This window comes from Mytilus edulis, chromosome 6 (genome assembly GCF_963676685.1).
Source record: "Mytilus edulis chromosome 6, xbMytEdul2.2, whole genome shotgun sequence".
Taxonomy (NCBI): Eukaryota; Metazoa; Mollusca; class Bivalvia; order Mytilida; family Mytilidae; genus Mytilus; species Mytilus edulis.
The window spans coordinates 30,462,018-30,476,214 of record NC_092349.1 but is presented as its reverse complement, the minus strand read 5'-3'; the positions used below and the strand labels follow the sequence as shown (position 1 = coordinate 30,476,214).

At 31.8% G+C, this 14,197-nt stretch overlaps 2 protein-coding genes across 2 annotated transcripts in view; one reads left to right on the top strand and one right to left on the bottom strand.

Moving 5' to 3' along the window:
- Positions 1-406: 406 nt before the first annotated feature.
- On the bottom strand, positions 407-6,615 carry LOC139527482 (RWD domain-containing protein 4-like). The gene is made up of 6 exons (XM_071322964.1): positions 6,460-6,615; positions 5,618-5,698; positions 3,450-3,559; positions 2,893-2,938; positions 1,316-1,423; positions 407-601 (listed from the first exon to the last, which is right to left on the bottom strand). The coding sequence occupies exons 1-6, from the start codon at positions 6,481-6,483 to the stop codon at positions 425-427; spliced, it is 546 nt and encodes a 181-aa protein (XP_071179065.1). The 5' UTR covers positions 6,484-6,615; the 3' UTR covers positions 407-424.
- A 1,978-nt stretch (positions 6,616-8,593) lies between these two features.
- LOC139527481 (synaptic vesicle 2-related protein-like) overlaps positions 8,594-14,197 on the top strand; it is a 34,541-nt gene continuing 28,937 nt past the window's right edge. Inside the window, exons 1-2 of the mRNA XM_071322963.1 lie at positions 8,594-8,758; positions 10,391-10,644. Coding sequence (XP_071179064.1) covers positions 10,428-10,644 — 217 coding nt within the window. The 5' untranslated portion in view covers positions 8,594-8,758; positions 10,391-10,427. The remainder of the gene's footprint in view (positions 8,759-10,390; positions 10,645-14,197) is intronic.

Genomic DNA, 14,197 nt, shown 5'->3' with positions numbered 1-14,197 from the left:
AAACTAGCGGCCTTATTTATGTACAAAAAAATGAACGAAAAACAAATATGTAACACATAAAAAACAACAACCACTGAATTACAGGCTCCTTACTTGAATGTTCATAACATACTAAATGTATGTTCATATTGAAATTGATAGAAAACCAAAAAATGGGAATATTGGAAATAAAGGAGGAGGGATAAAAAAAAAAAAGCATTTTCCTGTCCCCAATAACCTATGACTTATGATACTTTTGCTGAAATTCTCCAGTCATTAAATATTTTACGAAATTCTCCCAACAACACTTTACATACTTTAAACTACGCTTTGAATGCCCGCGATTTCGCGGGTGTGTTCTAGTAAAACATTAAAAGATTAACATGGATCACAAAACATATTGGTCAAAAAATAAGTAAAACACCTATAATTTCTGATGTATTTATTAAGTTTGAACACCGCTCTGACTCAAATGTTTGATTATATCCACCCAATCATAACCTCTCGGTTTCTCTCCTGCTGCGTTCATTCTTTCATACATTTTTCTCTTCTGATTTTTAGTTAACTGTTCTTTCTTTTCTTTCTTTTTACCAACATCTGGTTGATTCTTATCTTCATCAGTCTGTAAAAAAAATTATGAAATAAATTTAAACGTGGATGCTGTCAAAAAATCTTGAAGTACAGGTAAAAATATATACTGGTATGCCCTTGACGTCATAAGTTAACAACTTGCCTATAGATAAGTAACATACTTTTTAGTTCCATATTAGATTCATTGTTTCATAAAATAAAAAGTTAACAGGATTTCGTACTATAGTGTTATTAACTGGCTGTTTCTGTATTGGCCCTGTTATGGAATCATGGTTAGCTGTATTGGACCTGAGACACTTTAATCAAATGATTATAAGAAATTTAAAAACGGTAAGTGAATGTCCCGTATGAGCCCATGGGCCAATACAGCTTTTTTCCATATTGGGCCACTTTTTCTGTTTTAAGACTTTTAAGACGTTACAAAACATTTTGTTCGTATTGGCCCTGTTTGAAAAGCAATATCAAATCTTGATTTATATCGACAGTGGAACATTTCAGTATTGCACATGGTGATTTATCCATATTGGGGCTTGTTTGCTCATATCATTTAATAAAACATCTGACTTTGTGATAAGTTAACTGGAATCCTTGCAACTTGCCAAACGAGTCTGCCAATATTTGATTAAATGTGATATCATTAAGAGTAAGTATTAGCAAATTACAAGTGATGGAAAGTTATACCCATATATGGTGAAATCAGCCACTAAAGCCATTCCTGACTAAATATAAGTAATGTCCTCCATACCTGTATAAGAGATGGGACTTCTGGCTGTTCTGATATCAGTTCATCATAATTCTCTTTTACATATTCAAATAAGGTATAGGTCATGGCACAGCCAATCAAATCTGGTACCTGTAATATAATAAGGTATAGGTCATGGCACAGCCAATCAGATCTGGGGTCTATAATATAATAAGGTATAGGTCATGGCACAGCCAATCAGATCTGGGGTCTATGTTATAATAAGGTATAGGTCATGGCACAGCCAATCAAATCTGGTACCTGAAATATAATAAGGTATAGGTCATGGCACAGCCAATCAGATCTGGGGTCTATAACATAATAAGGTATAGGTCATGGCAGAGCCAATCAAATCTGGTACCTGAAATATAATAAGGTATAGGTCATGGCACAGCCAATTAAATCTGGTACCTGAAATATAATAGGATAGGATTTTTTTTACGAATTTTCATAGTAAAATTGGCTCAGTTTTAGCCGTAAAGAAGTACATTTGCATTTTTTTTATATACATGTAAAGTGTTCTTTGAAAGGATAGTAGTAGTTCACTTAGAATGAAACTCACATGAGCACTAAAAATTGGCTTGTTGTATAGAGGGACAGAAATAATAGATATATGATTTATATCTGTTTAAACATTTTAATACATACTTCCTATTTTATGTCAATACAAACATATTAGTTGAATTAAGAATCAAAGATTAAAGTTTTAAACTAGACACTTTTGATGATAAAGCTGAAGTTTGGTTTCAAAACCAGAGTTTTAACCAAGTGGCCTTTTCAAAACGGAGGTTTAAAGTTGATATATTTTTACACATCTTTCTATTCTTTCCCTCAGTTAAGGTGGTACCCAACACTTTCACTAAAATTAATTTAGCTTGTTTAATTTTCATAAAATTTTGACAAAGTATTTACTTTGACCCTTTGACAAAAATATAAAAATTTCAAAACATTTGAACCAACCGATTGATCAGAAAAATTAGACTGGTTATACAGCAGTTTGACAAAAATTAAATCTGATCATTAAGAAGCTTAAAATTCCCTTAAAACACAACGTAATTAAAATGTTTAGCTGATTTTACAGAGTTATCTCCCTGTAGTGTAAGGTACCACCTTAATTTCAGCAAATGGAATGATTTTACACTTAAAAGAATTCAACAACTTATCTATTTCGAAACCCGCATACTGCTGTAAACTTATGATCAGGTGACATTACCAACAAGTTGATATTTCATACAGACAAAATTTAGATCTTTCTAATCACGCCTAACTGTCTGACGTAAAATTAAAACAATAAAAATTCCAATTTCTAAGGAAAATTCATAACAGATAGTCCCCTGTAAAAATACAAAATCATAAGCATAGACACATCAAACAAACAGTTAACATGTCTGGTGAGTGTAAAATTAGATTGGAAGCAAAAAATGAACATTGTGCTTTCTGGTGGAAAATTTCTAAATAAGTAAGACATAACTAGCAGTGTAACTTTGTTTATCTCTTTGAAATATGATTGTTTAAGCCAATTTGATATGTGTTTCGTATGTTTTTCCATATTTACATGAATAGAAACCTAAAATACTGACCTGTTCTGCTACACTGTTCTTTATTGTTTCTTTCACGTTACTCAATCTATAAATAAACAAAATTATTAATCTTAACCATTTGTTATCCCGTTTTTCTACAAAAATTTAGTTTCCAACATTTTTATCTAGTGCTCAAAAATGATAATTTGCAACATTTTAATCCCCAATAGTGTTCCAGAATATTGTATGGAGGGCAGGTGTATTTGAGGAAGGCACTTTTAATAAAATTTGATGGGTGGTGGTTATTTAAAAATGCTTGCTTGAACATATAAATAAAATATCCAATTTAAAATGTATGCATTTTTGGGTCAAATAAAAAGTGCCTTCCTTCCCAAACCCCTCTCCCCATACATTTAATTTTGGAGCAGCCCTTATCAACAACATCATTTCTATATTATCAATTATTAAAATTTCTATATATGGTACCAACATGATAAATTGGTTGTTACCCAGGCAGCATTTTTCTATCTTTTCATATAGTGATAATAAAGCATTTGCATAATCCAACTTTAAAACTCACTCAAGCTACTGTTACAAATTTTATTGTAATATCTTACATGTGTTTATTGTAGAAAGCATCTAACTTTATATTAGGGCTGCTTTCTGGATAGTCCGCTGTCCATGAAATCTCCATTACAAATGATCTATGGTTACCTTCTTCACCATACTGGGGGAAAAACAAAATAATGTAAAAGTGAAAACTGTCGTAAAATCTAGTTCAACCAAACTCTTTTGAGACTGAGGAATTGTTCAAAGTTATACAGTTATGTTATTTAATATGGGTTGGAATATTCTAAAATACTCATTGTATATCATGGTACAATAGTTTTTGAGAGCTATTTTCTGGCAGGTATCACTCAAATGCACTATATTAATAAGGGCCCTCGTGGGGTTTTTGATTATGTGATTACTTGGCCGTTTTTTTAATGATTATTTGATTATTAAGCCAAATATTTCATGATTATTTAATTACCTAGGACTGTATTTTTAGTTTATGATTATTTGATTACTAAAGATAAGCAAATATTTAATGATTATGTGATTATATTGGCAAAAAAATGGTGATTATGTGATTACTAGGACCCCCCCATGAGGGGCCTCATTAATAATTAGCTTGGGGTGCAATCAACAGTTTTTTACGTGATGTCATTCTGTAACAGGGCATGTAATAGTGGACCCATCATGCAGAAGTCAGATATTCATAGTTATATAGATATCTATACATCAATGGAAAGATAATTCTATGAACTTTCTGAATAAATAAAAAAAAATCCAACATCTCTTGTTTAAACATGCAAATTGGTACAAGTTATCAGCTGGAAATTAGGCATTTTCCCCCTAAAAAACCTTAAAAACAGACCACCTTTGGACACACGGATCAGTAACCTGTGCATATATTTGAGATTTCTTATAATATGCATTTCGAAGAGCTTATCCGGCTGATTTAAGAAAATGTAGTTTCAGCCTACGTTCGCCTGCTCCGAAAGGAGCTTTCTTACCTGACAAATCAAAGTGCTTTTTGCAACAGGTGAAAATCAGCTGTTTATGGAGTTGCCTCCCATATAGTAGGAAGTCACAAAAACATTTTTTTTTTTTAAATCTTGACAAAAGTGGCATTTTAATTGAACTTCAATATATGTTTTTCACATTGAACATAAAAAACAATCAACTTTTTCATTTAGTGGTATATAAATAGCAGGGAATTCCATCAGTATGTAAATCTCACTGGGGAAATACCCCTAGTTTTTAGTACGAAACTGTTTATAGCACCCTTCAGGGTGCAATCAACAGTTTTTTACGTGACGTCATTCTGTAACAGGGCATGTAATAGTGGACCCATCATGCAGAAGTCAGATATTCATAGTTATATAGATATCTATACATCAATGGAAAGATAATTCTATGAACTTTCTGAATAAATAAAAAAAAATCCAACATCTCTTGTTTAAACATGCAAATTGGTACAAGTTATCAGCTGGAAATTAGGCATTTTCCCCCTAAAAAACCTTAAAAACAGACCACCTTTGGACACACGGATCAGTAACCTGTGCATATATTTGAGATTTCTTATAATATGCATTTCGAAGAGCTTATCCGGCTGATTTAAGAAAATGTAGTTTCAGCCTACGTTCGCCTGCTCCGAAAGGAGCTATCTTACCTGACAAATCAAAGTGCTTTTTGCAACAGGTGAAAATCAGCTGTTTATGGAGTTGCCTCCCATATAGTAGGAAGTCACAAAAACATTTTTTTTTTTTTAAATCTTGACAAAAGTGGCATTTTAATTGAACTTCAATATATGTTTTTCACATTGAACATAAAAAACAATCAACTTTTTCATTTAGTGGTATATAAATAGCAGGGAATTCCATCAGTATGTAAATCTCACTGGGGAAATACCCCTAGTTTTTAGTACGAAACTGTTTATAGCACCCTTGTTTCAAAAAGTATAGGATTGGTAACAAAACATTGTACAGAAAATAAACATGTTGTAAATGTGACTTCTGTTCAATTTTATTTTCAGGAAATTCTTGCTGCATTAAGACTGATTTGGCGTCCTTCAGCTGTTATCTGCTCTTTAGTCAGGTTGTTGTGTCTTTGACAAATTCACCATTCATTATCAATTTTATTACTACACTTCAACATCACAATTTTGTGTTTAATCACAAATCTGTGCACAGTTCTGAGGATGTGATACATAATTTTATTGTGGATCCATTGTACTTACTTTATACTGGAATGTTGTCTCATTTACTTGTTTAAAACTTTCATCACCATCATATATTGAATGGAGGACTTCCAGCTCTTCCTGAAACAATGATATAAACCAAGAATACAGGGGGATAACTCATATAAAACAAAAAAAAATGGATAATGTTTCCCCATGGACAGAGATGATACCCTCATTTGCATACAACATTATAAAGGGACATAACTCAAGAACGGTTAAAATGACACTACTCAAATTTGTACTTGATCTGAGTTTTGTGGTAATAAGTATTGTCACTATTGTGTATAGGTTTCATTATGTTTGGTTGGGGCAAACTTAGTTACAGAAAGGAAACTGAAAATTTTGCAAATTTTCCATTAATAAAGGGGCATAACTTGATAATGGTTAAAGTGACGCCACCAAATTCAAACTTGATCTGTGTTTGTGTTTTGTGGTAATAAGCATTAGGTATAAGTTTCATAACATTTGGTTGAGGCAAACTCAAGATAGACATCAAAAACCAATTTTGGGACGTACGTACATACTTAAGTGCAAGAGTAAAACTTAATGCCCTCTCCGCTATGGCAGGGACATAATGAACATGATAAGTATCCTATGTAAACCGGACTGTCCGGACAGGGAATAATAAACATGATAAGTATCTGATCTAAAATAACAAAACAAGTATCAACTAAAACAGACTGTTTTATATATATTTTTGAAAGATATTGTATGGTTCTATCATTTGTTATCAATTCATACATGTATAAAATCTTTTATTAGTAGCAGTTGTGTGTGACATGAGTAGGATAGTTACATTTTTACATATCAAATTTGTAATTATAATTCTTTTATCTTACCTCCTGTAGCTCTTTGTTGGACATAGTTTCTGCTGATTCAGCTTAAAAATTCTCACATTCTCATTTTCTTTACAAAATGAAGTAAACAAAATTTCAATTAGTGTACATGTTAACAAACATGATCTTTAGCATTATTAGTTAAAACATCTAGGATAATAATTGTGTACAAAAAAAATAATTTAAAACTAAAAGGTGATGTGACATAAACTTCAATGAAAGAGGAGGGCCTGGATGGGAGTCCTTCAAATCTGCATATTTTCAATTCTGAGCCAATGTTTTTATCTTTATAAATTATGCCAATTATTTTTCAATTCTTTATATTTTAGCACCACACTTTTCTCTATCCTCTTTGTCTATTCTTAATCTTTATTTTTAAACCAATTTTTCTGTCATGTCTGTAGTATTGGCCAATTATCATATTATACATGTTATACTCTATTCTAGAACCTCATAGAATAACCAAACAACAATTACTATTACATCATGTACCATGATTACCTCATCCTCCTTTGAAAGAAAATATATTGGATAGACCTACACCATGACACAAGACCGAAATATGCTAAGATTTCACTACACTGTATCAAAAAGTAAAATCACAAAAATACTGAACTTAGAGGAAAATCAATTCGGAAAGTCCATAATCACATGGCAAAATCAAATAACAAAACACATCAAAAACGAATGGACAAGATCTGTCAATAAAATTTACTTTCACAGTTGTATTTGATCTAAAACGAATATATCTTTTTCTTTTTCAGAGGTCAGGAATTTACTTCTAAACATATGTGATTTCATGATCACCTTTACCTTTAATGAATATGTGGTATGGGCTTTGTTCTTTTTTGAAGGCTGTACAGTGTCCTTTATGTTAATTTCTGTGTCATTTGGTCTCATGTGGAGAGTTGTCTCTTTGGCAATTATATCACATCTTCTTTTTTATATTTACAAGTCATAAAGGCATTTAAAAATTGAAAATGATAATAAATTCAATTGTTCAATACACAAAACATGCAAAATTTAATTATATTTATCTTTTTAATACTGGTTAATGAAATTATATCAGTGTGTACATGGCTGTGTAATATCTCTAGGCGATCTTGACACACCTACATATAATGTAATTGAATAAATATTCACGACTTGAGAGAGAATATTAAGAACAGCACGACTGTAGCTGTAAACTGAGAGTAGTTGTAGATTTGTAGCATAACTGTACATATGTAGTTTTGGGAATACAAAATAGGTACAAAGATATATTTTTTAATATTAATAATCCGAGCCAGTAAAACAAGAATCTATCAATTGCCATGTCATGCATGTGGAGTCACTTTTCCAGATGCACAGATTTATCTGTACTAAGAATAAATCGTGAGGTGAAATATGGCTATATGTCGCAATACTTGTATAATATATAATAATTCTTTATTTAACCAGTATTAAATTAACAGATTAACTCATTTAACAATAACATTTTATCATATTTATTTTTAATCTTCCCTGACATGCCTGAAGCTTTCAAAAATAATAAATTGAAGAATAAAATTACAAACAAACAAGATAGCAAATTCTAGATATATTTAGTAAATAAACAATTTTATGCAAGCTTCATGGAAGATTAAAAATAAAACCCTTTGATTCGGGTACATGTATTTTATTCTTTCAACTACAGTCTACAGTTTACAGTAATACAGTTTGGATATCTTATATGATGAAGCTAATGTTAAATCTTTATGATGTATGTTTAAATTTCATATGCTAGTGGTAAATACATAATTATACTATACAATATCTGACTTCCAACGTATATAAAACTCGCATAAAGTAACATACATGTAAAATGCACGATCGTGTGGGTGGTGGAGAAGTAAAAGGAAAAGGGAGAGAAACGACTTAAGTGATGTCATCAAATTGCGTAAAGAAGAGAGCAACAACAATTTGATACAGAGAAAGAAAATACAACTATTTGGCCTGAAATATTTTTGGTTAAATTTATGATTTGCCAACGCATGTAAATTATGACAAAAACAATATTATCTCTTTTGTTTTTGTGATTGAGGTGCTCCAACGTGAGGAGATAAATGTACTGTACAGTCATAAAATTATACGAAAATAAATTATCCTAGCTCCATTTGCAACTGTCAATATTTTTATTAACAAAAGTTCAGTTCAGATAGGAGCTGCATTATAATAATTTTACTTCATACATGCAGGCTTGATTTCTTCCACTAGTTTGCAGAATTGCAAATCAGTAGCTGCAAAGTGTTTAAGGAGAAAATCAGCATGTCAGAATTTACTGGTAAGACATACAATGACTTTAATTTGTAAGAAGTCTTGAAAAAAAATATTATTTGGTGTACATGCATAGTTTACATATATGTTATCTGTTAAACAGTTAAAAGCTTCCAGTGAACATTTCTATTTTTAATCTGCAATTATTCAGTTTCTGCCACATATGACACACCTCCAATCATTTTGCAAATACGGAATAGGACTCCAAATTATGTAAAAGAGGGGGGATTGGAGGGGTCTTGATCTTCACAAATGTACTAATGAGTTTAATACAATAGAGACATAAAATTACCAGAGTGATCGAAATTACAGATAGAGATTATAGTGTCAAGTTGACACTTCTAAAGACTAAAGACCCCTGCCTTAAAAAGATGAAATCCTGAGGTCTAAAATTTAAAGAAATTCAAATCTCAACATCCCTAAATTCGAAAAAAAGAATCACGAAATCCTGAGGTTTAACATGTTTAAAAACACACGATCATGATGTCCCGAAAAAGGTCCTGCCTCCCACCTGATCTGTTAAAGTAGAAGCTAGGATGTACATCATGATTCTTGCCCAGTAATGACAGTACATGTATATAGTATACAGTTTGGTTTGCTATTAATATATACTAGAACGCAGACCAACATTGCTGTTATTTGACTGAATTACATGAATTAGGGTATCTAATTATGTGTATTTGTAGATTGAATTTTTAGTATTCATAATGTTATCTTACATGTTTATAAGGTTATACTGATTGAATACATTTAGGACAAGTACAAAACCCTACATTTATACATGATCATATCACAAATATTTTTGACTTTGTACAATGGTGTATGGTGCCTCAGCTCTATGCAATTGGTCTCTTCCTTTAGTAGTATAGAATATAGACATGATAGATACAATTTGGAGTTTAGTATGGTGTTCATTATCACTGAACTAGTATATATTTGTTTAGGGGCCAGCTGAAGGATGACTCCGGGTGCAAGAATTTCTTGTTGCATTGAAGACCTGTTGGTGACATTCTGCTGTTGTCTGTTCTATGGTCGGGTTGTTGTCTCTTTGGCACATTCCCCATTTCCATTCTCAATTTTATGATAGATACATATCAAACTGAACATGCACAAGGAAATTAACTCAGAAGGTCTTACTGTGTAACTTCTTATTTTTTAAGTCTAAGAATATCCATGGTCATCATTTAAGTGAAGTGAATGCATTTTTCATAAATATGTTTTCACTGCTTTTTGTCTTAAATGTTTGAAAGTTGAACCAAGTATTGATTTTAAAATTTGTATAAAATGAACGAGAAAAACTATCCTGATATATGTCATTGGTTCATGAACATGATGAAGATAGTAATTAACACAATAATCATCATAATGTGACATGATTAACTGTTAAAACATTCAAGTGTCTGTTGCTTTTGCAGTATTTTCTAGTAATTAATTAATACACCTATGTACATGTATGATATATATACAATGTGGTCCTGATTTGAACATTTTAATGTTAATATATGAAATTAATCAATCTGTAAAATAACTAGAACAAGTTGTGAAAACATAAAGTATGTCAGTCAGTCTGAGTAGTGCTCCCAGAATATGGTCAAGTTTTGTGATAAAAAAAAAACATTTCATTTCTTTTCTAATACAGAGATGTAGAAAACTAACACAAGGAATAGTAAAGAACCATGTTGAACAGATTTAAATACAAAAAGGGGAGTGACAACTATGAGGATATATCTGGGGAGGATAAGATGGACATGGATTTAACTGATCCCGCAATGAGAAGGGCTGCAGGGATACAGGATGGGACAGGTGGCACTGATAGTTATACAAGCTTGAAGGAGTTACGCCATAATCTGAGTCCAGTGGAAGAAGGGGAACCATCAACAGATTCATCTGAAGGTAAGATTCATGACCTTATCTGAATTAAAGATCCATAATCTCTTTTGAAGTTAACATCCATCAGACCTTTCCTCTGAAGGTTAAATCCATGACCTCTCCTCTGAAGGTCAGATTTATGACCTCTCATCTTAAGATTGGATCCATGACCTCTCCTCTGAAGGTAGAATCCATGACCACTTCTCTGAAGGTAGGATCCATGACCTCTCATCTGAAGGTCAGATCTATGACCTCTCCTCTGAAGGTAGGATCCATGAACTCTTCTCTGAATGTCAGATTTATGACCTCTCCACTTAAGGTAGGATCCATGACCTCTTCTCTGATGGTGGGATCATTGACCTCTCCTCTGAAGGTGGGATCCATGAACTCTCCTCTGATCATAGGATCCATGACCTCTCCTCTAAAGGTAGGATCCATGAACCCTCCTCTGAAGGTAGGATCCATGACCCTGAAGGTACATTGTAGGATCCATGAAGGTAAGATTCGTGACCTCTCCTCTGAAGGTAAGATCCATGACCTCTGCCCTGAAGGTCAGATACATGACCTCTCATCTGAAGGACAGATATATGACCTTTCATCAGAATGTAAGATCCATGACATTCATGACTTTTTCTTTCAGCTTTCTCCTTAATAATGTTATAAACCTCCCTGCAGGTTAATTAACCAAGCAAGACAAGGTGATTCATGAAAAAATTCTTGGTTGCAAGTTTACATGATAAATACTGGTGATTTAATGGCTGAACATCTAAAATATCTTTCTGCACATATTAATCAAATGTATTAATACAATTATCAGAGTGCAATCAATCTAAATCTACAGCAATAACATGTTGGTCCAAGAATAACTCTACACCAGCAAAGGTATCTTTCAACAGAACCACTTCTTGTGTACTGTAATTACTGTAAATTAAGAAATATTTGTAAGGATTTTATAAATGTGAATAATGCAACTAAGTGAGTATTGCAATAATAAAAACCTGCATTCTTATATCTGATACACTTATCTGTATGCAGTTTTTCCTGACATGGCACTTAATTAATCTTGCATTTTTTCCTGACATGGCACTTAATTAATCTTGCATTTTTGTCCATTTAAAAAAAAAACACACAATAATAAATGCGCGTAATTATTTCTGAATTTACAGTCATGAGATATTTGAAAAAAATTAAACTTCAGTATTAATATACATTTTTGTACCAGTATATGCTGTTTGTTTATGTGTTAGTGTTACATATTTGTTTTTCGTTCAATTTTTTTTTTACATAAATAAGGCCAATTAGTTTTCTCGTTTGAAATGTTTTACATTGTCTTATAGTCTTTATAGCGGTATGGGCTTTGCTCATTGTTGAAGGTAGTACAGTGACCTATAGTTGTCTCATTGGTAATCATACCACATCTTCTTTTTTATATTAGCATATATATTAAATACTTGTAGTAAAAATTTCAGTGTGAGGCCAATAAGTTTGATCCATATCATTCCTTACCAGAGATACTCTTTTTACTACATGTACATGTATACCCTGATTTCTCACATCATTTGACATTTATGAGATTACAAGATCCCTTCATTTTTGAACTGAAAAAAAAATATATATTGGTTTTATGAACAGTTGTCTGTGCAGTCGTGAGGAAGTTATTCCAATTCAAATATTCATCCCTTTACTCAAAGTACTGCCATAGATTTTATGCCCAATAACTGCACAAATAACATCACATTACACCGAACACTTTAAAAGTGTTCTTCTCAGAAATTTCTTACATCATTCTTGCAAACAAGAAATTATGAAATATCATCTTGTTTCTAGAAATTATAGCATCACATCTATAACACTTTCTATAAAGAAATCATTTCAAATAACATCACATTCTATCAATATAACATTACATTACCATGATGCTAAAAGGCCCTAGGGGAGAACACTGACTGAAAGATAACGATTGGGATCAAGCATTGTATATAAAGTTCTCCAACTTTTTTCATCAGTTGGGGTATTTTTTCTTTATTTTACCATATTTTTATTCTGAAAACTTTAAGATTGATAAAAGAAAATAGCAAGAAATTAAAATAAACTTAAACAAATAAAAGACATTTGCCAAACATGTTGTCATGAATGCATCTAAAGGTTTTTTGTACGAATATTTTAAAAGATAATATTTTCCGATAGTACATGTAGATCGAATTACATGTTATGTCAACAAAAATTGGATTTCCTTTTATACACAGCGATGTAATAAAGATAGAGTTTCACAATAAATACGTGAAATTTACAGAGATATTGATTATTGGTGATGATATCATATTGTACATTTATAAAAGTGACTGATGGGGAAATAACGATTTTTTTTGTATTTATAAAGAAAAGGAAATGTAAAGTATGTCAATATTCAGCAACCCAACAAGAAAGAAGACCCCCAAAAAACAATCATATACATGTTGTATCTATATCTATGGAAAAAAGAGATATTGTTCAAATCAAGATGGCCACCCGGCTAAACATAGAACATAGGGGTAAAATGCAGTTTTTGGCTTATAACTCAAAAACCAAAGCATTTAGAGCAAATCTAACAGGAAGTAAAATTGTTGATCAGGTCAAGATCTATCTGCCCTGGAATTTTCAGATGAATCGGATAACCAGTTGTTACATTAGGTTGCTGCCCCTGAATTGGTAATTTTAAGGAAATTTTGTTGTTTTTTGTTATTATCTTGAATATTGTTATAGATAGAGATAAACTGTAAACAGCAATAATGTACAGCAAAGTAAGACCTAAAAATAAGGCAACATGACCAAAATGGTCAAATTGACCCCCTAAGGAGTTATTGCCCTTCATAGTCAATTTTTAACAATTTTCATAAAATTTGTAGATTTTCACTAACATTTTCCACTGAAACTACTGGGCCAAGTTCATTATAGATAGAGATAATTGTAAGCAGCAAGAATGTTTAGTAAAGTAAGATCTACAAACACATCACCATCACCAAAACACAATTTTTTCCATCTCTGTCAAAAGAAACAAAGGTTTAATGTTCACCTAGACCAAGGTGAGCGACACAGGCTCTTTAGAGCCTCTAGTTTCTTTATGCTTGAAGATATTGATTTGATATTTGATATATTGTTTAATCATGACAAGTTACAGGTCAAGTTCCAATATTGTTCCGATCTGATGATTTAGCATGTTTAGTGCAGGGTTATGGTCCTTGGTCTTAGAAAATTCTCTTAAATAATCAGTTTTCAATTTGTCTTTTTTGTCATGCTTGAAGATGTTGACTTGGTATTTGTTATAAAGTTTTCATCATGACAAGTTATAGATCAAGTTAGAATTTTGTTCCAATACAACGATTTGTTTAACCAGTAGCTAGGGGACATTGTATTGCCATGCAATACTCACAGAAGGTCCGAGTACACAGTTATTTCGTAGTGCATTTCTTTTAGACAATAAATGAAAATTAAAAAAATCCCACCTGCGCTTTCTCAATAATATTTTTACAATGTGTTGTACTACTTTTGGGACAAATTATATCAAAATTATAGAAAACTTCATCAGCTCTAACTCAAA

Bases quoted from the DNA above. Each gene is read 5' to 3' on its own strand.
- LOC139527482 (XM_071322964.1), bottom strand. From the start codon at position 6,483: ATGTCCAACAAAGAGCTACAGGAG. The intron at 3,560-5,617 runs GTAAGTACAATG...TTTTTCCCCCAG, and splicing joins AGACAACATTCCAGTATAAA to TATGGTGAAGAAGGTAACCA. The intron at 2,939-3,449 runs GTAAGATATTAC...GTTTATTTATAG, and splicing joins GCTTTCTACAATAAACACAT to ATTGAGTAACGTGAAAGAAA.